Source organism: Choloepus didactylus, chromosome 2 (genome assembly GCF_015220235.1).
Source record: "Choloepus didactylus isolate mChoDid1 chromosome 2, mChoDid1.pri, whole genome shotgun sequence".
Classification (NCBI taxonomy): domain Eukaryota; kingdom Metazoa; phylum Chordata; class Mammalia; order Pilosa; family Megalonychidae; genus Choloepus; species Choloepus didactylus.
The window spans coordinates 84905644-84930556 of NC_051308.1; the positions used below are offsets into that span (position 1 = coordinate 84905644).

The 24913-nt window shown below is 33.2% G+C and overlaps 2 protein-coding genes across 5 annotated transcripts in view; one reads left to right on the forward strand and one right to left on the reverse strand.

Moving 5' to 3' along the window:
- The window catches only part of RALGPS2 (Ral GEF with PH domain and SH3 binding motif 2), a 214576-nt gene that overhangs the window by 51659 nt on the left and 138004 nt on the right, over positions 1-24913 (reverse strand). The gene's annotated exons all lie outside the window — the stretch shown is intronic.
- ANGPTL1 (angiopoietin like 1) lies at positions 1519-24547 on the forward strand. The gene is made up of 5 exons (XM_037825271.1): positions 1519-1827; positions 7227-8066; positions 19754-19947; positions 21405-21675; positions 22987-24547. Exons 2-5 carry the CDS (start codon positions 7244-7246, stop codon positions 23172-23174), a joined length of 1476 nt encoding a protein of 491 aa, XP_037681199.1. The 5' UTR covers positions 1519-1827; positions 7227-7243; the 3' UTR covers positions 23175-24547.

Here is a 24913-nt window from a genome sequence, read left to right on the forward strand (position 1 = left end):
GCAACACTATCTCCTAATCCTTCCTGGCAACAGTCAGGTGCAGCTAAGGAGGTGCCAATTCCTTCAAATAATCGTAAGCATGGCAGTTTGTCAGAAGTCTCCTTTTTCTCATTATCTTGTTTCTGGTTTACTTTATTTATTTACATTATCTGCTTCATTGTTGTGAGCATTTGCCTCTGCAGGCCGTTGCATTTGCAACTCCTGGTATTAACTACATAAGGTAAAGGAATTCAAAGAAAATTAAGAATCGAAGATTCTATGAAAGAAATAGAAATTAAGTTTGGACTCTAAATAAAGGATGTGGAGAGACAGTTGATAGTAGGACATAGAGAAAGAAAATAACAGCACAAGCTAAGGTAACAAGGACAGAAAAGGACATGGTATGTGTAGGAGGAAGCAGCAATTATATAGTCCAATGAGACATAATGTGGCGTAAATGCTTTGGAGTTAGAGTCATAGTATTTTGGAGTTTTATTTGAAGCTAGTTGTTAAGTTCCACTACTTTTGAGTTAACATAACCTCTGTCATGTTACTTAAGATGTCTGAGTTTGTTTCCTCAACTATTTAGTAAACAATTTAGGCATTTCTTGATTTAATGTAAATATAATAGCATAGTTGTTACTCAGTAATTATTAATTCCTTCTGCAACACCCTAATTTCATAGTAGAAGAAACTGGGCCAGAGATAGGTAAAGTGATTTCTTTACCTCACATAGCTAATGTGGAGTAAGAACTCCTTATTTTTTTCACTTAGTTCAGAGTTACGGTGTGGTTTGCTTTTAAACCACACCACATCAACTGTAACAAGAATAATCTTATTTAGACAAGAAGAGTTAATTTGTAGAATAGGAGGAAGTGATATTACATAGCACCAGAATTTAAGTTTAAAAAGTATTAGTTTCTGAAAGAATTCCATATATAGATTTCCACTTATTTTTGGTAATTATATATAAAAGCAGTTTTATCTTAAGAAGCATTATGCAGTAAGATAACATATTACAACATCAGGTTGCTTGTAAGTTTAAGACCTTCTAAAATGGCAACTTAGTAAGTAAAATGTTTAAAAATTCTAGGCTATAGAATATGTTACTTAGCTGGCTGCCTCCTGACAAAGGCTTCTTCCTGTTCTGTTACAAAAAAACAAACTTATCAGCCTGCAACTACTTCTAAGCGAAGTTGAGTACTATTTTTCAGTATTAAACTTAAAAGATCGCTGGCGAGCCGACTAAAATGTTTGTTTTATAATTGCCTGCTGAACTATGACAGTTTGTTTCCAGATGGTGCCCTTCCTTCAACCTGCACACAATCTCTCCTTGTTCGTAGCATTCAACCTCCTGCTGATCCCACCACCCCCACTCCTATTTAAGGCTACAGAGAGGAAATCCTACAGAGGCGATTTTTCCCCCCAATCTCCAGCAATTTTTGGTGACGTAATATGTGGGCTGAACTTGCATGTACTGAAAAAAAGAGGGAATCACTATTCAAGGGTACTGTATGTACAATCTGGGTCAGCTGCAGCTGGTTAACTGCATTTCTCCATGCGGCAGACTGAGGAAAGCCACAATGCTTTCTCTGCTGGATTAAAGACAGCCCACAGACCAGAACTTCCACTATACTATTTAAAACTACATAGGTGACTTGTCAGATTCAATTGATCACTATCATAAGAAGAAAAAGAAGTTCATTATTACCGCTTGGCTTCAACGACCCAAAACAAAAATGCAGCTGTCATTAAAGTCACAGATGAACAAACGTCTATACTAATTTTTAAAAATCAAGAATAAGGGCAGCAAGTTCCTGGATTCACATTATCAACAGATACAAAAAGGTATTTTAATACTTTTTATTTTTATTTAAAAATACTAGGTATGTTAACATACAGAATTCTTTTATTCTTGTAGAAATGTCAAAATCTATTAAACAAAAAACTCTGTAATATTCTACAATTATATCCTCTGATACATTTTTTTTGTTTTGCAATTTCATGTAAAAACTGGTCATTTAAGTACTTTATGATGGTAATGCTTATATTACTGAGGCTCTATTTAGAGATATTTCTTGTACATGATTATATAGATTGCTGCATAAACGCTGGGTTTCAGAAAATAAGTGCTATAGTGGCACTAGAAAGAAATTTTAACAAGTAACAGATTAAGCATATATGGTTTACAGCACTATGATTAAAAACAAAGGGATATAAACTAAAGAAAATAGTTGTAAACATCATTAGCTTCTCTTCAAATAGCTACAGAATATATGCTGAAGATATATATTGTTGGATTTCTCAAAGTATAGCTATAAAACAAAGCAACAAAGATATAAAAATATCTAAAAGACTATACTACCATCTCAGAGTAAAATCAAATATTAAGAAGAAAATCCTTCTAAAAATTTAGATAAATCTATGGTATCTCTTGCTACAACTCAAAATTTTAAATAATTTTCCAGGTTTCACATCTAACAGTAATTTAACTTGGGTAACAGAAATTAAAATTGCTATAGCTCAAATTACTTGGAAAAGATAAGTTATTAATACATTAAAAAAAAAAAAACCTTTAAAACCTTCTTATAGATTAGGCTTGAGGAAAAAATATAAAATGTGATAGAAGTTATTATATAAGGAGTCAGCATTAACAACTGAAAATAAAAATCCAGAAGACATAATTACTTAAAAACATGATGAAAGGCCAAGAGTATATAATATATTTTAGATAGAAATATTTTGAAATAGAAATATTTAATACAATTAAATAACCATTCAATATTCCATCTGAGGACTTTGCTTAATAATATTATGAGAATTATTAAAAATAAAATTACTAGTTACCAGTGGTAAGCTTTACTGCCAAAGATACTACGTTTGTTATGATTTGAGGATTGCCCAGCCTTCTGAAAACTGAAGAAATTAATGGTAAGAATCTTTAACAAACAAATAATGGTTAAGATTTTTCAACTTTACTTTTATATTCTTTTCTCCAAAGATTCAAAACTTCCTTGGGTAAGTAAATATTGCGAGGATTTCTATTAACCACATATTTTACAAAATATTCTAATAAATTTTCTAAGCAATAACAGACCTGAAATATTGATATCCCTGAATTTTGTTGTTGCTTGCTATGAAAAGTGGAGGACCTTGTTAAGCCTCAGTTCTTAATGAAGTCTTAGGCAAGCATTTAATCTGAAACCCAAATCACAGAGATAACTATTTATGCTTTCCTTTAATATCTCCAGAGGATGAGACCCTTCTCAAGTCTCTTCCCAGAACATATTTCACAATCTAGAAACTCTTTATCTAAGATAAACTCAATGCTTCATAAATTTAAGTTCATTGCCTCATGCTGTTCTTAGCAAATTTGACACAGCCAGTTAAATGCCTCTATGAGTTTACCATCTAAAAGGAAGTAAATCCTGATTTTTATTTCTTCTCTTTCCTGGCAATGTAGCAACTATGAAGAGAAACAGTACAAATAAAATTAACCCAATGCAAGGAGGACTTTTTTTTCCTCTAAAAACAACCAAGCAAAGACACAGATTTAGTTAAGTGTTCTGTAACTAATTTATAACACTCTCTTGGGACTTAGGAAAATTTTAACATATACAGAAAGGTTTTATGAGGTAACACAGATTTATGGATCTTTCACTTTTAAAACTGAACACATGTGGGAAAATATTAAATAAGGGAATGTTTTTAGAAAATGTAACAGTAAATGCATTTTTTAAACCATTTTTTTTTTACTTAAGGCCTGAATTAAACATTTAAGACATCTATGGTTTTTCAGTGAAAAGTAAATGACGTAACTTGTCTACTACCTAAGAAATGTGGCTCCTTGCTTCACCTTAGATGACAACAAAGTCATAAGCTTGGAAAGATAAGGGAATTATATTTATTTTTTAAAAAACAAACTCTTAGTTGTCTCCCTTAAATGCCAACTTAGATCAGATTCTCTTTTAAGGCAGACAGTGATTTAGCTTATCATTTGGTCTTATAGGAACCATAGAGAATCATAATGAACCCACGTAGAATATACAAAAGGAAGTTATTGCTATTTTAATACAGATTAGTATTTTGATATTTTTGTTCTTCCATGACAACATTGTAACAATAGTAACAACAGTAACAATAGCAGTCTTGGATGGATATATTCTTAGTTGTTCTATGAAAGTCTGTGTTTGATATTAATAAAGCTGTTCAATCAATATTGTTCATAAAATTCTATTTGTTTTGAAGTTTCATGATATTTCCTGAATTTCCCTTGTTTTGGTAGCTTATTTCAATTACATTATTTAAATAAAATAATTTTATAATCTAAGAGTCTCCATTCTATTACTAAAGTGAAATGAGCAGTGTTTAACACTAGGTAAGTTTATTATGAAGGAGAAATGCTGTTCATTTACCCAGAAGGCTAATTGCTTATGTTTTATTTTACTGTCACTAATTTTTTTTAACAAACCATAACCAAATTCCATGAATCCATAAATATAACAAGAAATCTTTTATCAGTTTTCAGCATAGGTAACTCTTGTATAGTATAAGTACTCCCCTTTCACTTTTAAAAAAATAGATGATTACTAAGGTCTAAATTTTCTACTGATAAAGAAGGGAAAGTATGAAAACATAAAACAGCAATCCATTTTGAAAACACTTTTTTTTAAAATTCAGTTCTATTGAGATATATTCACATACCATACAATCATCCATGGTGTACAATCAACTGTTCACAGTACCATCATATAGTTATGCATTCATCACCCCAATCAATTTTTGAACATTTTCCTTATACCAGAAAGAATAAGAATAAAAAATAAAAGTAAAAAAGAACACCCAAATCATCCTCCCATCCACCCTATTTTTCATTTAGTTTTTGTCCCCATTTTTCTACTCATCCATCCATACACTGGATAAAGGGAGTGCAATCCACAGGGTTTTCACAATCACACTGTCACCCCTTGTAAGCTATGTTGTTATATAATCATCTTCAAGAGTCAAGGCTACTGGGTTGGAGTTTGGTAGTTTCCGGTATTTACTTCTAGCTATTCCAATACATTAAAACTTAAAAAGTGAAAACACTCCTTTTTTGAGAACACCAAAAATAAGGAGAATGGTTTTAGAAAGTAGCAGTTTTCATGACTACAGCTGAAGAGTCCATATTTCATGGGAGGGCTCATAATCACAACTTAAGACATGTAAATATCAACTGATAGAGAAGTTTGGAGGGAAAGCAATGATAGCAGAGAAGCCTAAGATGGAAATAAATTCTAAGAAAAATGATTCACAAACACTTTTGCATAATTAAGTAATGGGTCAATGTAAAGAGATAGACATCAGTAAAAGGAAGCAAAAAACAAGAAACACAAACTTACGACTCCTGTGTAGTTATGATGTGATTAGGGTAAAAACTATAGGTCTAGAAAAGTTAGGAGTAGAGGATCTGAATCCCATGAGTGTTTTAGATTTTCCAGAACTTTATTTATTTGTAAAATGGAACAGCATTTACTTTATAGTGCTTTTGTGAATGCAATTAGTTAATGTGAGTTAAGCACTACATAAATATAAGGATTGTCACAGTATTGGGGCAGAAAATAGGCTAGAGTATGTTGCCATAAGATATTGTAGTTAATTAAGAATATGATCTCTGGAGCAATCTACCAGGGTTCACGTTCTGGCTCCACCTCTTAGAAGTTGTGTGGCTCTGGATAAGGCACTTAACTTCTGCATGTCAGTTTTCATCATCTGAAAATCGGGTTCATAATAGATAACCTACTTCATAGGGCTGTATTGAGAAGTAAGTGATTTAACACATGTAAAGGGCTTAAAACAGTACTTAGCACTTAGCAAGCACCCAATAAATATTAACTGTTGTTATTGTTAATAGTAAGCATAAACAACTAGGGATCTGGCTTCTCAAATCACAAAGCAAACACTTCAGTGGAAAACTGGATAGAGAAGTTCTGTCTTAGGGTATCCACTACCATCCTACAAAAGTAACAGACAGAAATCATATTTAGGCCATAATATAACAGCTTGCTAATAAACCTGAAGAAGTAAAGACACTTTACCCACTCTACTGCTACTACTCTTTGGGGAGGTAAAGAGAAAGGAGGAAGCTTTGACTTCTGAAACTAGTTCAAGTGTTTCCTTAAAAGAAGTACTAAAAGAACAAGTATTTCTCATCTGTTACAGAAGGTTGAAACATTTCAAGCACACATTTTAGAGAATATAATATGTGCCACTACTATAAACAGTGACTGAGGAGCCAGGGAACCTGGCTCCAATTATTACCTATTTGTGTGGCCTTGGCTGCTGTGCTCATCAGTGCAAAGAGATCATTCAATAAGATGGTCTCTAAGGCACTTTCCAACTCCTAACATCCATGTTCAGTCACAGATAATTTCTTCCTTTAGTAATGGCTGTAGAAAATTATAACACTTCACTAAAATACAGTTTTGTAGAACCTCTGTTAGTATATACCTGTGGAATCATGTTTTGAGTTTTGTATGTGTGTATGTGTGTGTATAAAATTATGGTTCAGGAAATACACATCTACAATCTACAATAATGACTGTGAGCATTCTATCATTTTAAAAACTATCTCCAATCCCAAAAGGAGATGCTACCTCCAAAAATCATGATGGTAAAACTGTCTGGTTTCAGATTTGTTTAATTTTATAGTTAAAAAAAAAACAAAAAACCCACAGCATTTATTTCAGAGGACCAATTTAATTGAAATTGCACAGAATAAATACAAAACACTGACTAGTAAAAAGTCACTTGGTAATTTTAATACTATTTAGGCAAGAATGTTTCAATTGATGCCTTAGAAACATTGTATACCATTTTCTTAGTCTTAAGATAACAAGTGAGCTCTTTAAAGATAAGAAGGTATCTTAGTAAAGTCTTAAAAGCCCAGGCAGTACCTAACCTATGTACCTGAGTGTCTTTACTCATGAACATCTGCCCAGTGAGCTGGGGAACAAAAAGCATTATAATAAGGTGGTGATTGGTAGAGCTATTCTCTGAAAACCTTATCCTTAGACAAATGCCAAAGCACTATAATTTAGTCTTGAGTCTAAGAAATTAAGAAAATTAACTCTGGCCCAGTTTATTAACACCAATAAATATTGTTTTTCCCTTAGATACTTTTTTTACATTACTGATTTTAAAAGTAGACTAATATTAATTTTTTTTTTTTTTTTACTTTTTCTCTTCATTGATTTGTTTTTCAAAAGACAAACCTTATTTCAAAATGAAGGCTTTTATCTGGATCCTAGGTACGCTATTCTTCCTACTAATGGGCACTGGACCCTGCAGAGGAGGACAGTTCAAAACAAAAAAAATAACCCAGAGGAGATACCCTCGTGCTGTAGACAGTAAAGAGGAAGCAAAGAAATGTGCATACACGTTTCTGGTACCTGAACAAAAAATAACAGGGCCAATTTGTGTCAACACCAAAGGGCAAGATGCAGGTACCATTAAAGACATGATCACCAGGATGGACCTTGAAAACCTGAAGGATGTGCTCTCCAGGCAGAAGAGGGAGATAGATGTCCTGCAACTGGTGGTGGATGTGGATGGAAACATTGTGAATGAGGTAAAGCTGCTGAGAAAAGAAAGCCGTAACATGAACTCTCGTGTCACTCAACTCTATATGCAACTATTGCATGAGATTATACGGAAGAGGGATAATTCACTTGAACTTTCCCAGTTGGAAAATAAAATCCTCAACATCACGACAGAAATGTTGACAATGGCAACAAGGTACCGGGAACTAGAGGTGAAATATGCTTCCTTGACTCATCTTGTCAATAATCAGTCTGTGATGATCAATTTGTTGGAGGAACAGTGCTTGAGGATATTTTCCCGACAAGACACCCACGTGTCTCCTCCTCTTGTTCAGGTTGTGCCACAACATATCCCTAACAGCCATCAGTACACTCCTGGCCTACTGGGAGGTAATGAGATACCAAGGGATCCAGTTTATCCCAGAGATTTAATGCCACTACCTGATCTGGCAACTTCTCCAACCAAAAGCCCTTTCAAGATACCACCAGTAACTTTCATCAATGAAGGTAAGTGACTCCTTACTGTTAAAAATGGAAGTAAGAGGTTAATATGTTTTGTGGTTTATGAAACATAATAAATTCTTATTCATTTTTGTGATGTTATTATACATGAACACTAAAATTTCTCCTTTTGCTTTTTATTAGTATCAAGAACTGAACTTACATTTATATCCTCTTCCAGCTCTAAAGTTCTAGTTCATAAAAACTTAGCAAATTCTGTGAAGAAAGTACAATCTTTCACCCAAACTCCTACAATCTAAGTTACTACCACTGAAACAGGAGCAAGCCCATGATCCACTCATAACCTGTGGGGTACTGTTCTATAACCATCTATCTGCCTCCAGCGAGGCCCACAGTGCTGCTCAACAATCTGTTCTTTTACCCTTTCCTCTCTTATTATCCTCCTCCTCAACGGGAACATTTAAAAAGCCATTTTCACTGTCCTTAAAACCATCATTACACTTTCTCCTTATCTGCACTTTCAGCAGATGAACTCATCTACTACTGTACTGAGATTAACTCTAATCAGATCCTAGGTTCCTTTCTTTCCTGTCTTTAGAATATCTATACTAAACCTATGTTTTCTTGCCCTCAGCCTTAAGAGGAAAAGGTATCTGTTTTAGTTTACAATGTGTTGGCTTAACAATAGGAATTTATTGGCTCACAGTTTCAGAAGCTAGAAGGCTTGCTTCCTTCCACTGCTGAGCTGGATGTTTGCATCTCGATATTCTGCCATTACCTTACATGCTACTGCTCCCTGTACTGAAATGCCTTTCAACTTATCTGTCTACCGAGCAGATTTTAAGGGCTTAACTCAAACAGTATCTTAATGAGATAGGCCGGATTGTTTAGTATACTATGTTCAGCATATTGTAGTTAAGACAATAAATACTTGAGGAATGAATGAATGAACTAATATCTAAACTCTAAAATAATTTTCCAAAAGAGCATTCTCCTTTTAGAAATAATAATATTATAAAAGCAATACATATTTACTGAAGAAAATCTAGAAAATACCAATAAACTTTTTAAAAACCTTCACTGAATATCCGAATACACAGAAATAAACACAGTTAATACTTTAAGCTTCATGTCATTCTTTCTCTCATGAAACATGGTAATCAACATTCTTATAACTTCTTCTTTAAGTTTATCTATGATTATATCCTTAGGATGGATTTCTGTAAGTAAAACTGATGGATCAAGGGGTTAATATCCCCTTTTGATTTTTCTATTTTGATTTATGCTACCTTTTATTTCCACATTGGCTTGGCTCATCTTTAACACTTCCTTCTTGTCCATTCATCTAGTTAAATGAATTCTATCTATTTTCCTTTGCAGGCTTTCATGTACGTGTTTCTTACTTCTATTCAGAGCCAGAACTCTAACCTACATCTAAGTTATCTGTGGCAGCAGCTAGGGAGTAGACTTCCTAGGTTACTAATTATGTGACTTTAGAAAAAATGACTCTGCACCTCAGTTTTCTCATCTGTAAAATGAAGATAATAGTAACTTACATGATTAGCGCTCAAATGTTAGTTCTTACTAAGATTTGTTTAACAGCCTGCAAACTTTCTAATTCCAATTTCTCTCTCCATCTAAATATACAAAACTGTCTTCTTAAACTATCGCTTTGACCACATCACACTTCTGCCTAGAAGTTCCTCAATATAAACAGAAAAGTACAAATTGCTTAGTCTGGATAATGAATACTGTCCTCCTCAAAAGAACCAAGCCTACTTCTCTGTTTTTCTTCCACTCACTTCCTTCAGAAAAACCATCTGCCCTAATAAAATGAATCCACATTTCTTTTAAGTATTTCCTGTGCTTTCTGCCTGTTCAAATTAAAAGGCTCAGACAAAATTTTGGCTCTTCCTTGAAGTCCTTGTTGACTCCCTCAGGCTTCAAGTGGTTGCTTCTCTCCATGAGCATCTCTACTCTCTATAGGTACACCTCTACTCTCTGTAACACATACACGTATTTCTTATATTCTCTGTTCAATTATCAGTTATTGTTACATGTACATATAGTATTTATATACACATCTAAATACCTTCCAACTAGGTCGTTAGCTTCTGGTAGATGGCACTGTATATGATTTGCAGATGCTAAATAAATATTAGTTTATTTGATATTAAATTTTAAAAATACAGCTTCTTAAAGTTGCTACTCCAAAGACCTTCATAAAAGTATTTTAATAGCTTACATAGCAGATTCATTTTATATTGTTCTCAGTATCAATAGGCCATAGTACCATTAAATTAGGTAAATGATTATTATTAATATCCTCACATTCCTTCATTTCTAAAGAAAAGATGGGTACAAAATGATCCACTGGGTATAGAAAGAAAATATTACATCTTATATTTGTTTCATATCTTTCAAAAATCTGCCTTTGTGTACATTTTTATTAGAGGAAATTATGTAATTTATTAATATAGTAGTTTGTATATATAATTTATAAGTAAATTTACTTGAGGTATGTGGAATTTTGCTTTAAACTGTTGGAGTATACAATTAAAATATGGAGATTACTGCCATGGAGTATTTTTTCTATGTGGGTCCTGAACATCACCAATTCCAGAATAAATAATTATTCACATATTTATACACTGACAAACCAAAAAAATGCTTACAGAAAACGAGACACATTTGTTCTAAGTTTTATCATATATTGAGCTTTATTACAGAATTAAATTGCCCGCTAAGTGGATTTAGCGTATCAAAAGTCCCCTTAAACACACTTTTATTTTAACGAAACAATGGTGTCTATATCCCTAATAAACCAATCTTTAATGTAAAGGGTTTTTTTGTTTTTCATGTTTATTTGTTGTAAACATTAACTTTTTCCTTACTGTATTTCATTCTATAAACGTTAGCCTCAAATGCAATGGTTGGCTACACCATAAGAATGTTCATTAGTACACTCATTAGTACACTAAAGGCACAGAACTAAGAAACAGAAAACTTGGTTCCACCATTACCTATGTATGTGACCTTTGGTAAGTCACTGCCTGTTTGTCTCTGTTTTCTCATTTGTAACACAACAGGCCTGGCTGGAATGGATGATTCTAATATCTCTTTCTGGTTCTAATATTCTACGACTCTTATCAAGTATAAATTACTGCAAGTAATAATAAATAGACTTGGTTCTTTTCTTTATATGATATGCTAAAATCTTTGCTCATATTATTCTTCTATTTGATGGGAAAAATGTCTAAACCTGTTTGAGTGCTTGCTCAAAATGGCAAAGATGGATGGCCACAGCTGTACTTAGGTATGCTTCTGGAATCAAGAAGGCCATACTACTGTACTCTACCTGAGGGTACATGGCCAATATAAATTCCTTAAATGCACATTGTGAAGATACACAATTTGTTTTAAATAGCTGCTTTAATGACAGGCAATTTTTAAATTTTCTTTAAAAATAACTATAAGAAAAATGTATCTCAAAAGAATAAAAATGAATTTACAGCAAATAACAAAATAAGTTAGTTTAAAATAAATTATCTCTAGAAACACTCCCTCCCCTGTACCTTAAAAACAAAATGTTTGGAAACGTATTTGCACACCTAGCAATTCAACATCAATAAAATTCTTAACTGTTAATGTTATTATTCATTGGCTGCATTTGGGTTACTCTTTTATAAAAGGCAACATTACTCTTTTACAAATGGCGCATTTATAAAAATAAGTTAATTCCTTGTAGCTGAATGGAGTTGAGAACGTCTCTTCACAGTGTGTTAGAGCACAGATCTGAATTATCAAGAAACTTGGATTCTGGCAATGCTTTTCTGAGGATCAGATGAGGTGATGCATGTAAAGGTCCATTGTGTATGGTCTGGTATACTTTAACCATCATTAATTATTACATTTCTTTGTGTACTTCCCTATATGTGCCTTGCCTTGCCATAACAGATACAGAATATGGGGACATAAAGGTAAGCTTAAAAAGTAAAACTTAAAAAGCAGTTATTAAAAACTAAAAATGTGCTTTTTAGTGTGTAAAACTATTTTAAAACACCAAATATTTTCATTTTTGAAATTATAATGTTTCCTATGAGTAAATTTTTTAGATGCATTGCTTTCAGTGGAATGTTTACATTAACATGTACAAAAAATTCAATGTACATAATTCCAGTTTCCTGTTTTGAGAAGAATCTAGTTGCCTATCATGGAAGATTAAGACTATTTCAAGACTGCTCAATGCCAGAAAAGTTAATAAAATTCCTACCTTAAAAGGAAGGTATTTCTTGCCTATAGTACCTTTGAGCCATCATGAAAAACTCCTGAATCACATCAACTATTTTTTTCTGATAACATGCAAACAGGCAGTTAAATTTGACCTCTCGAGAATGAAGATGATAATTTTCTTGTAGGTTGTACAAGAATTCCTACTAGGCAATATTCTTTATGGTACAGAAAAAGCAGTAAAGTATTTACTAAGGGTGATTTGTAATCTAATGCTAGATCAAAAAGAAAGATATGCAAGAAATAATGAAAATATTTTTGCCAAAATCAATGTATACTGAGCTAAGACAGGTTAATAGGATATTTATAAAAATAAATTGAAATAATATTCAATTCTGGTATTTACTATCTTTATTGAGGAGAAAAAAGTAGATGCAAATACTGCTAGTTTTATCCATATATTCTATAAAGAGATTTCAACTTTCTAAAGCTTTATATCAATGAAGTATAACAGGCACCTAAACTAAAAATATGAACATCACTATTAAAGAAAAAGGGTTGAAAATTAAAGTTGAAGATAATCTTAAATTTGCATAAATCAAAGCCTTATCAGATCAGACTCAGGAAACCTTGAACTCTCCAATTTGCTTAAACATCTGAGTGCTTATTAGATAGGAAAAAAGGAGCTAGCTCTATGGAACAAATGGTACTTGGCAAATATTTTACAATATCCAATATGATGTTTCTGAATATTTGAAAGCAACTCAAATAACCTAAGGAAAGTCCAACTTTGAATATATAGTTAAATAGAAAATGCAAACTGTCAAAACAATACTGAAATGAGTGCATAACATTTACAAAGGTGACATCCATAGCATAAGCAAATTTATGAAATGAGAGAAACTGCAACAAAACCGTTTCATATGGGCATTAACTCCCATACTAATGGGTTTTAAAATAAGAGCAATGCTCCTCAGATATCCTTGACTACCTTGAAAGTGACAACTTAGAAAATAATGTAACTAACTATGATGATTGCACTTTCAAACCAAAGCAATCAGAGCTGCAACTTTACCAACTACCTCAGGACTTCTAAGTACCACCCTCAGCCATTAACATCTCAAATATGCTTAACTTGAAACTCCTTAAGCATCAAGCTCTCTTCTGTCTCTGTGCCTCTGCACATTACCTATGTGTGGCCTTGATAAGAGCCCCTACTCACACTAGCCTAAATCTTCCTTGACCTTCAAAATTCAGTTCAGATGTAGGTAGACCCTAATTGTCCATCTCTTGCCTGAAAATCTTGGCTAGCCATTTCTCCTATGTGTCCCCATGTGCCCTGTATCACTTCTCCATCAAAACACTTGTAATATTAGGGTAGAATTATCTCTTTAGTTGTTACCCCCTCATTCCCGACTTGACTGTTGGGTTGTCAAACCCATAGGACATGCAGAAAAGACACTTCTTAAAAGAAATACTGCAGAAAGGAGGAAATTCTGGAAGCTACTGTAGCTACCAGGAATCATTCTTTTCAGCAAATATCTGAGGGCCTATATGGGCTCAAACTATGGACACAAAACCAAAAGATACAGTCCTTGCCATGAGGAGCCCTACAAGTGAACAAATGAGTACATTACCATGCATTACACAAAATAATCTAAGTATGGACCTGGAAGTCATACTTCACTTTTTCTTCCATTTCAGTCCCACATATGAAGTAAAATTTCGGCAAAATCCACTCTATTTGAAATACAGCCTCTCTATCCTTCTCTGACTTGGTTATAGTGCATGTTTTTGTGATGTGAAGTAGCTCATATGTGATTAGGAATGATGTAAATTAAACAAAGAGGTCATACTGGCTCATATGTGATTTTTCCAAGCATATTAATGTTTTGTGCCACAAGTAACAGCAGCTAAACAGCAAGTATGATAATAGTTAAAAATAGCTGTTATTTTTAGTGCCTGATTTTGCAGAATATGAGGTTTTTCAGGAATATATTATTTCACTATAGTAGAAATGGCTAGACATTCATTTTTGATTAACCATATTAAGTTTGCTAACTAAATAAGCATACATTCCCTAGCTACTACTATGTGTCAAGATCAGCAATGAAAGAGAAAAGAAAGTAACTAACAGTTACTGATGAACACTACTTTAAGTATTGTGCTAAGGGCTCTTAATGCTTTGTCATTCAAATTCAATAACTGAGAAAGCAGATAATATAAAAATGATAATTAATGTTGAATTTAAATGGAACATGATTTATTTTATGGCCAATCTGATAAGCTGAAAACATTATTTTTATCATATTCCTACTTCCTGGTTTAAGAATCTATTTATGGACTTCCACAGATTAACCAATGTCCTCATGAACACAGGAACATAAATTCTTAAAATTCTAGCAAATTGAATCTAGCAATATGTAAAAAGGATAATACACCATGACCACATTGAATTTATCCCAAGGATACAGGATTGGATTAATCAATTGAATTCACCATGTTAACAAACAAAAAAGATAAACCATATGATCAGCAGATAAAGAAATAACCTTTGACAAAATCCAAAATCTACTCATCATAAAAATTCTCAGCAAACTAGAAATAGAAAGAAGTTTCCTCCACTTCATAATGGCTTTTATGAAAAACTACAGCTAATATACTTAATGATTAAAGACTGAATGCTTCCCCTTATGATCAGGTACAAAGCAAGTATGTCTGCTTACACCAGTTCAATTCAAATGTTGTAATGGAAGTCCCAGAGAATGCAATAAAGCAAGAAAAAGAAATAAAAGGTATCAAGACTAGGAAAATAAAAGTAAAACTGTCTTCATTTGCAGATGACATACATGATTGTCTATGCAGAAAATCCTAAAGAGTTTACACAATAGTTACTAAAACTGCTAAGTGAGTTTAGCAAGACTGCAGGATACAAGGTCAATATTCAACAATCAAAAATATTTCTATATACTATCAAAGGACACTGGATATTAAAATTTTAAAAACATCATAAATAATAGCATAAAAAAACATGAAATACTTAGGGATAACATAACAAAGATGTGATGTGCAACACTGGAACAATGAAAACGAGAAAACATTCTTGAAGCAAATGAAAGACCTTAATAAATGGAGAGATAAACCATGTTCACAGATGTGGTGGTTTGAAGCTGTATGCATCCTAGAAAACATGTTCTTAAATCTATTCCATACCTGTGGGTGTGAACCATTTTAAGCAGGGCATTTTGATGAGGTCACATCAGTTAAGAAGGTGTGGCCCACCTCAATCAGGATGGATCTTAATATTATTACTGGGGTCCTTTATAAGTGGAGTGAAATTCAGACAGAGAGAAAGCTACAGAAGCAAGAAGCTGAAATTCAGCAGAACCTGGAAGAGAACGGAGGGGCCAGGAGAGGCTTGTGCCTTGCCATATGACAAGCTTAAGGACCAAGGATTGCTGGCAGCCATCCCCAGAACACCAGTCTTTGGAAGAAAGCATCACCTTGATTTGGACTTTCTTTCAGCCTCAAAACTGTGAGCAAATAAATTCCCATTGTTTAACCTGACCCATTTCATGGTATTTGATTAAGCAGCTCAGGAACCTACAAAAATGGGTCAGAAGACACACATTAAGATGTCTATTCTCCTCAAATTCATCTATGAATTCGATGCAATTCCAAACAAAATCCCTGCAGCACTTTTTTTTTTTCTTTGTAGAAATATCCAAGCTAACTCCTAAATTTATATGGCATTGCAAGGAATGAGAAAAACCAAAACAATTTAGAAAATAAACAAAGTTATATCACACTGACAAAACCTGATTTCACAACTTGTAAAGCTACAGTAATATGTATGGTACTGGAGTAGAGACAGACATAAAGATCAATAGAAAGGAATAGAGAGTCCATAAAAAGACCCACATACATACGACTAATTGATTTTCAACAAAGGTACAACACCCATTCAAGGGGAAAAGAATAATTTTTTCAATGCTGGAGCAAATGGATATCCATATGCAACACAGTGAACTTCAAATGCTATCTCACACCATATATAAAAATTAACTGGCAACAGATGCAGACTTAAATGAAAAAGTTAAAACTATAAAACTTTTAGAAGAAAACATAGAAGAAAATCTTAGTGACCCTGGATTTGGCAATAATTTCTTTAAAAGTATGCAAAAAACACAGACATTAAAAGAAAAAAAGGTCTTATGAAAATGAAAAGGCAAGACACAGACTAGACAAGATACAGACAAGGTACTTTCATCCAGAATATATCAAGAACTCTTAAAACTCAATTATAAGAAAAACAGCCTAATTTTTTAAAAAAGGGATAAAATATTTGAACAGACACTTCAAAGAAGATGTATGAACAGCAAGTAAGTACGTAAAAGATGCTCAGTAGCAGTATTTATAGTGGGTTGAATGGTGGAACCCAAAAAGTATGTCTACATCCCAGAATCTGTGAATGTGACCTTGTTTGGAAAAGGGTAAAAAGGGCCTTTGCAGATGTAATTTGTTAAATATCCTGAGATGAGAACATCCTGGATTATCCAGGTGGCCTCTAAATCCAATGACAAGCATCCTTATTAGAGGCAAAAGAAGAGAAGACATAAACACAAAGGAGAAAGACATGTGAAGATGAAGCAGAGTTATGTAGCCACAAGCCAAGGAAGCCTGGAGGCCACTAGAAGCTGGAAGAGGCAAGGAAAAATTCTCCCATAGACTGTCCGGAGGAAGCACAGCTCTGCTGACACCTTCATTTCAGATTTCTGGCTCCTAGAACTGTGAAAGAATAAATTTCTGTTGTTTTAAGCCACAAAGTTTATGGCAGTTTGTTACAGAAGCCCTAGGAAACTAATACAACAGCAGTCTTCAGGAAAATGCAAATTAAAACCACAATGAGTTACTCTTACATACTCAACGGAATGGCTTAAATTAAAAAGGATGAAACCGTATCAAGTGTTTCCAAGAATATGGGGCAACTGCAACTCTCAAACGCTGCTGGTGGGAATGCAAGATGGTATGACCGCTTTAGAAAATGGTCTGGCAGCTTCTCAAAAATTAAATGTTCATCTACCCTATAACCCAGCCATTTCACTATGTGCTTACTCAAAATAAGAGAGAGCAAATGTCCACACAAAGACATGTACATGGATGTTCATACCACCTTTATTTGTAATAATCCCAAACTGGAAATAACCTAAATGCCCATCAACAAGCGAATGAATAAACAAATTGTGGTATCTCTATACAATGAAATACTATTCAGCAATAAAAATAAACAAACTATTTAGACCTTAACAATGCAGATAAATCTCAGAATTGATACATACAACACAGATTAGTTAAAGCAATGATGCTGAGTGAAACAATCCAGATTAAAAAAAAAGAGAGAACATTTTGTGATCTTATTCATATAAAATTCTAGAAAACTCAAACTAATCTACAGTGACATAAAGCATATTCACTTGGACATGGGGGTGGGTAAGTGGGAAGGATAAATTACAAATAATAAGGAGACTTCTGGTGGTGGTCAACATATTCATTACCTTGATTGTTGTGATGGTTTTTGTATACATATGCCAAAACTCATCAAATTGTACAATTTAAATATGTGCAATTTACTATACATCAATTATACCTCTATAAAGTGAAGGGAAAAAAAAACACAAAACAACCCACACATGAAAGGCAGAAAAACAAACACAAAAGAAACTAATTATTTTACCAAATTCACAGGTACTCAAGGTCCCTGATTACATGGCCCTTCTTTTCAATTCAAATTTACCTTCCTTCTCAACACTAATTTTTGCCTCAACAATCTGGTTGGCTTCTTCACTCTCTGTATCTTTGATCTTACTGTGTTGCCTTTCTACAATGATACTAATTTCTAATAGTTAAGATACTGATGTCATGGTATCAGAAGGAAAAAACAAAACAAAAATAGTCTCTGTCCTCAAGACAGTCTAGAAGGAAGAGCTCACAGTCTCTACGAACCCCTTCTAATGGTATAGTTCTATCACTATTTAATGAAATGAATTCTCAATAGGCCCCCAAAGGGACCCTGCATATCCTTGGCACAGTACAGATAACACAATTCTCAAAATTTCAACAATCCTATTATTATTATAGTACAGGAACTTTACTTGACTAACCTCTCTTTTCACTTAATTTCTAAAAATTACACACATCAAGAATTTAGAATTTTTAGTAAAATATAAACTTTGGCAACTGGAATCTCTACACTTTTTTTTGTTTTAATAGATCTTTAGGATAATTCTTGTATCTGAGTCACTTAATATTTTTTGCATGCTTATAAAAAACAATGGCTCAAAACACTGGAGAAGGGCAAAACTGAGGAATGTTCAGTAAAACTAGAAGCTAATCTTTCTTTAGACCCCAAAGTGTAGAAATCACAAGTTCAAGAATCATACAGTGTACAAATTATTTTCCAAAATGTTTGGAAGAACTTTTTAGTGGCCTAAAAAACAGGGAGAGAATATAAAGAACATGGGAGCAAATGTAGCATAGCAGTTTCAGGCATGGACCTTTGGGGTTAGAAAGAAGTGACTTTAAATCTAAAGTTTACTACTTTCTAAGATACATGGCTTTGGACTAGTTAGTGAACTGTTCTATCCATCTGTGAAGCATCACAGGTCATTATGCAGATTAAATAAGAAAATTATTATTGGTAATATAACTTGATACAACTCTTTAGAAAGGCATTTAGGCCAGTATTTCCCAAAATGCATTCTTATGGACTGTGAATAAGTGTTGTATGCAGGAAAAGTTTTAATGATTCTTAAGTTTGGGAGACTCTTGTTTCTTTCACCTCAGAGAGTAACATGTGAATGTTCACTGTGAACTTCTAAATGGGAAATACAATATTTTGCATTTCTAATTTGACCGTGGTATCCCATTTTCTCTGAGTATCTCAAGGGACTAGCAGGCGCACTGAAATTAAATTAAGCACCATGACGAGCTGAGAACGTTTTCATATTTCCTAGATCCATAGGCTAACCCCTCAACATTTTTATAAGTAAATATAAAAAAAGACAATATGAAGACATCCTGTACAATGTTATTTATAATAGCAAAAATCAGACAAAACTTCAATTTCCAATGATAGTGGAATAAACATGAATAATACCAACTTCAAGAAATATTATATAGCTACTATAAGTGCAAGAATGGTAACTACAGCATCATGGAAAAGTTTGTCACAATAAAAAGACAATTCAACTTTCTATGTGTGTTATGATTTTAACAGTATAAAAATGTATACATATGAAATTAAAAGAACAGTGGAAAGTTGTAAGTTAATATTCTGGGTAGTGGAATTGGGTAAAACTTCTTTCAGTTTAACTCCGATAGTGTTGTCTATACAGTAAATAACAACTGGCAACTGTAGAGAAAGACATAAAGGTAAGAATCTCGTTTTAATATAGCTCTTTTCATATTAAGTTTCCTTGTAATTAATGATATTTAAACTACAGGGCCATTCAAAGACTGTCAACAAGCAAAAAAAGCCGGGCATTCAGTCAGTGGGATTTATATGATTAAACCTGAAAACAGTAATGGACCAATGCAGCTATGGTGTGAGAACAGTTTGGATCCTGGAGGTTGGACAGTTATTCAGAAAAGAACAGATGGTTCTGTCAACTTCTTCAGAAATTGGGAAAATTATAAGGTAAATCAGTGATTCAGACATGGGGGGAGGTAGAACAAAGCAGCCCCCCCAACAGCAGTCATTCTGTGCAATTAACAAGATACAGAGTTAAAGATGATTCTCATCTCTTGTTTTCAAGTCAAAATTAAAATGTAAAAAGGAGACCGAAGATGTACTTTAAACTGCTCCCTTTCAGTTTGAATGACCAATACATATACTTTGCGAAGACAAGAACTGCTTTTTTATGACCATATTTGTACTCATCATCAAGTATATTTAAGCAATAATATAAAGTTTAGGCCTTCAAAAAAAATGACTCCTTTCTTTGACTATCTCTGATAATCATGCCATTTTGTTTTAAATTTTGACACTAGACACTGGTACTGTTAGGAAGTGATGGAACACCTGTTTTTGATATAGGACTAAAAGAATGTAACGGGCAATTTTGTAAAGGTAAAGAACTGGGGTTTACTAATTTAGAGTTTCATCCTGTTAGTTTTATGAGTGGTATATAACTTCAGTATAAGGATGGAAGATGGGAAGGATAAAATTGAGATTCTTAATAAAACCTTATTTCTTTCATTATTAAAATCACATTTAAAAGCCCATATAAGTAATACATTTTAGCCAATGTTTCTATCAGCTTAACAATGCTTCGATTACTCTTACTTGTATTTTCTAGATGGTTAATTGATCATTCAAAATTGTAAAGTTACATATGATTATTCACTCTTAGGTAAAATTTTACTGGCAACTAAAAATGGGACATCAGTATAACCATATCAGAAGCTGTATAAATTTCTAAATAACAAGTCACTAGCACAAATGAGGGGTGGGGGGAGGACCCTCCAACAGACCTTCCTGAAGATACATTTAGAGTGTGTTAAGATCTGGTTTACCAAATTTTACATTTTGTTGTATATTCGCAGTCACATGCTTATTGCAATAGGCAAGTTATTTTTTTCAAACATTACTTAAAGATTTTTTCAAAGGGAGAACTTTGAAAATTTCTATTTTATCTTTTTATATTTACTAATCTTAATTCTAATAGAGCTGAAGAAGAGAAACTGTCTTAAAATAGATACCATCATTTTTATTGAATGATTATTATAATCTGCTAGATATCCTTTTTGTGTGACTGTGGTGGGGACAGTATCCATATACTTTGAGACCAAAAAAAAAGTTTGGCTCATTGTATGAGTGAAACCAGAACTCTTCAAGGATTAATGTTTTTAGCAGCTATGAATGAATTTCATTGCTTTGCCTTTGACTTATTCATAGGTTTTGAAGTTAATTGTATAAATAAACACTGACATATCAAGAGAAAATGAAACAAAGTGACTATGTAGGGCTTAGAAAGTTACATGATCTTTTAAATGGCCAATATGTTTATGCTGTCAAATGTTTAAAATTTATCTATAAAAATGTTTAATATCTCCACATTTATTTACTCACTCATGCTCTTTATTTATTAATAGAAAGGTTTTGGAAACATTGATGGAGAATACTGGCTTGGACTGGAAAATATCTATATGCTTAGCAATCAAGATAATTACAAGTTACTAATTGAATTAGAAGACTGGAGTGCTAAAAAAGTCTATGCAGAATATAGCAGCTTTCGTCTGGAACCTGAAAGTGAATTCTACAGACTGCGCCTGGGAACCTACCAGGGAAATGCAGGGGACTCTCTGATGTGGCATAATGGTAAACAATTCACAACACTGGACAGAGATAAAGATATGTATGCAGGTAAGTGAGTAAAACTAACTGATGTGTATTCTTTGTAGAACCATCTTCTATGTAATAATAAAACCCTATTATTAAGGGTTATTATGCGCTACTAATAAATCTTTTCAGAAAGGCCAGGACTCAGTCAAAGGGAATTTAGCCTGCTGAAAAGAACAGCTTTTAGGATCTCTTCCATTAGGTAATCCTGAATTGAGAACTCTGCCAAGAACAATGTTCTGTTGTTCCAACTTGGGGGGAAAATGAAAAAAAAAACAAAACAAGAACACACATTTAGAAATAAAACATTGAACAGCCTAAAATTCATCACAAATACTAACTGAACACCTATCATGTGCCAGGCACTGTTGGAGGTAATGTGGATAGATACTGTCAGTGAACAAAGTGGAGCTCACACTCTAAAAGGAGGAAACAAAATGATTTGTCAGGTGGTGATAAATATTTCAAGAAAAATAAAACTGAGTAAGGAAATAGGAAATGATGAGCAACAGTGGGTGAAGTGATGGCTGGGGTGGCCAAGAAAGGCTATGAAGAGAAGGTAAAATTTGAATAAAGACCTGAAGGAAGTGAGGGAGGCAAGCCACTTGGATATATGGGGTAGGCATTTCTTAGAAGGAGTCGACTGCAATATGGGGTAAAGGACAGAAAAAAAAATTATTTTCTATAGAAAGAATCAATTAGGACATCCCCATAAAAATTTTTATTCAATTTTCATATACTTTTGTTTTGTAATCTAGGTTTCCGGCCCTTATAAAGAGACATCTACCCCCATATTGATTAATTTTTCTGTTCAGCAGTATCTTGATAAGCAGGACATAGGTCTCTATTTTAATTTATTTCATAATGGCAAAAGAAGGAAAAAAAGAAGTCAGATATAACTAGAACAGATGCCTTGTTTACAAAAGCCTATTTGATTGCCAGTAGTGCCATTTTATTCTCTATTATTTTTTGTTATTTTGAGAATTCAATTTTCCTCAAACTTTACCCTCTTCCTTAGCAACTCCATATCTTTCCATTCCAATCTCTCCCAGATAAAAATACTGCCTGCATTTTATTTACTCTGCTACCTAGAAAATCAAATCCATTTTTTTTAAAAAAAGCACATACTAAGCCAGCAAAGGACAAGATAAAAAGGGCAATTCAAGTGATCTTTCAAGTAGTTGATACTTAAGAAACAGCAACAGAATAAATGAAGAATCAGCAAGAGAAGTTCTGATTAGATAGTTCCAGAAGTAGAATAAATTTTCAGTGGTTACAGAGCATGAATTTAGAAGAAACTTACACTCTGCTATCTACTCTTTTTTCCCCTCAAAGGAAACTGCGCCCACTTTCATAAAGGAGGCTGGTGGTACAATGCCTGTGCACATTCTAACCTCAATGGAGTATGGTACAGAGGAGGCCATTACAGAAGCAAGCACCAAGATGGAATTTTTTGGGCAGAGTACAGAGGTGGCTCATATTCCTTGAGGGCAGTTCAGATGATGATCAAGCCTATTGACTAAAGACAGACAGTCTCCAATTTAAATGACATAGAACTCTGTATTTTCCAGTTGCTGAAAATGTAAATGCTACATGTACATTATTTGGTACAACTGACTTCTACAGATATAGTTTAAAAAATAAATTTTACTCTAACTGTAAAAGGGGATCTACAAATGAAGTTCCATCTTCCTTCAATATACAGCAAAGATTATTTGTATCCATAATTAAAAATTATATAGACTAAATATAGGCAAAGTTTGTTTTCCAAAATGTAAATATTTGTTACAATGTCAAACAAATCTTAGCTTTATTTTAAATCAAAACTGAATACATGTTCAAGATACTTAACAATTTATTTAAAAACTTTATAAGACTGCTCTAATTTCCCATGGGAAAATGATTTTAAGATTTCAATCAAGTAAGGCATTTTATTTATAAAAGACAGGAAATTAGAGATAAATCTCTAGTTTTACCAATAGAAAATATGTTTTGCACTGAATAAAAGTTATTTCAAATAGAATTTGCACCTTTCACATGAAATTACTGAATCTGAATTCTTGACAATCTATATTCTATGCTGATTTCCCAAAAGTATTAAACATACCATTTTTAAAAATAAAAAATGCACAAATAATGTATACATTATTTGAATATTCAATTTATAAAATAGGAATACATGTATGATTATCTTCATATGGTATGCTGAACACCAAAAATTTCCTGCAATGCATTTTATGTAAGTCATAAAATCAGCAAAATATTATTATAAAAAAGGACAATATTTAGTGAGTCAATGATTTTATAGATCTAAATTATAATTTGAAGCTTATATTTATTAACACATTTTTTTTCTAATTTACTGGTCCTTCATTATTTGAATGGGGAAAAAAAAACCTGTCTTCTATTCAAGACAGAAAAACCTTTGACAACTTTACAAGTATTACTGTATACTTAGAGGTGGAACCAAAACAACTTCAGAAATCATCATGTTTTCCCAATATTGAGATTCAACAGCTTAAGAGCAGAATCCCTGGGGGTTCGGCTAGTCCAAAATGCTGATTCCATTTTACAGTGTATGTGATTAATGCTTTGCCTCATAATGTCTTTAACTCATCTTTGCAATCAACAACTTTATTGGAACTTTCTGTAACAATTTTCTTCCAGCAACATGTTCCTTCTTTGAGCTGATGTTCCCTGAATTCATTTGTGAAACTAAAAATGTTTGGAAAAATCTCTTGGGACTTTTGCTCAAGCAAAAAGAAAATCCACTGAGAACTAAATGGTGTGATATGGAGACAGTAATTTAAAACCTCAAGCCCTACATGACCCATGTTTTTCATCTGCCATATCTCAAAATAAAACTTCTGGTGAAAGCAGTTAAGAGAACACCAAAGGCTTATAATGGCTTCATTCTGTTTTACCCTATGGTCATCTTAAGACGGTTTTGAACTGTCCCCCTACCCTGGAGAAAAATCTGCTGTTAAGATTTCTGGGAGGAATTAGTCATCTAATTGTTATAGCAAATTTTAATTGAATAAAACTTTATCAGGGAATTCCATTTATTGACAGAACTGCACTTGAAACAACCAAAACCCTTTCAAAGACAAGTCTTACAGAATTTTCACAGGGCAGGAATATTATTAAAACTAGGATAATATGGACGTCAACATACAAATCAGAAAACTGGGTTGAAAGCTAAACTGCCTTGGCTACTGGACCCATTCTGCTCTCCTTCATAGAGCTGATATATCTCTGCTCT

Coding starts and splice junctions, on each gene's coding strand:
- ANGPTL1 (XM_037825271.1), top strand. CDS start 7,244: ATGAAGGCTTTTATCTGGATCCTAGGTACGCTATTCTTCCTACTAATG. Junction 8,067..19,753: donor AGTAACTTTCATCAATGAAG/GTAAGTGACTCC, acceptor TTTAAACTACAG/GGCCATTCAAAGACTGTCAA. Junction 19,948..21,404: donor GAAATTGGGAAAATTATAAG/GTAAATCAGTGA, acceptor ATTTATTAATAG/AAAGGTTTTGGAAACATTGA.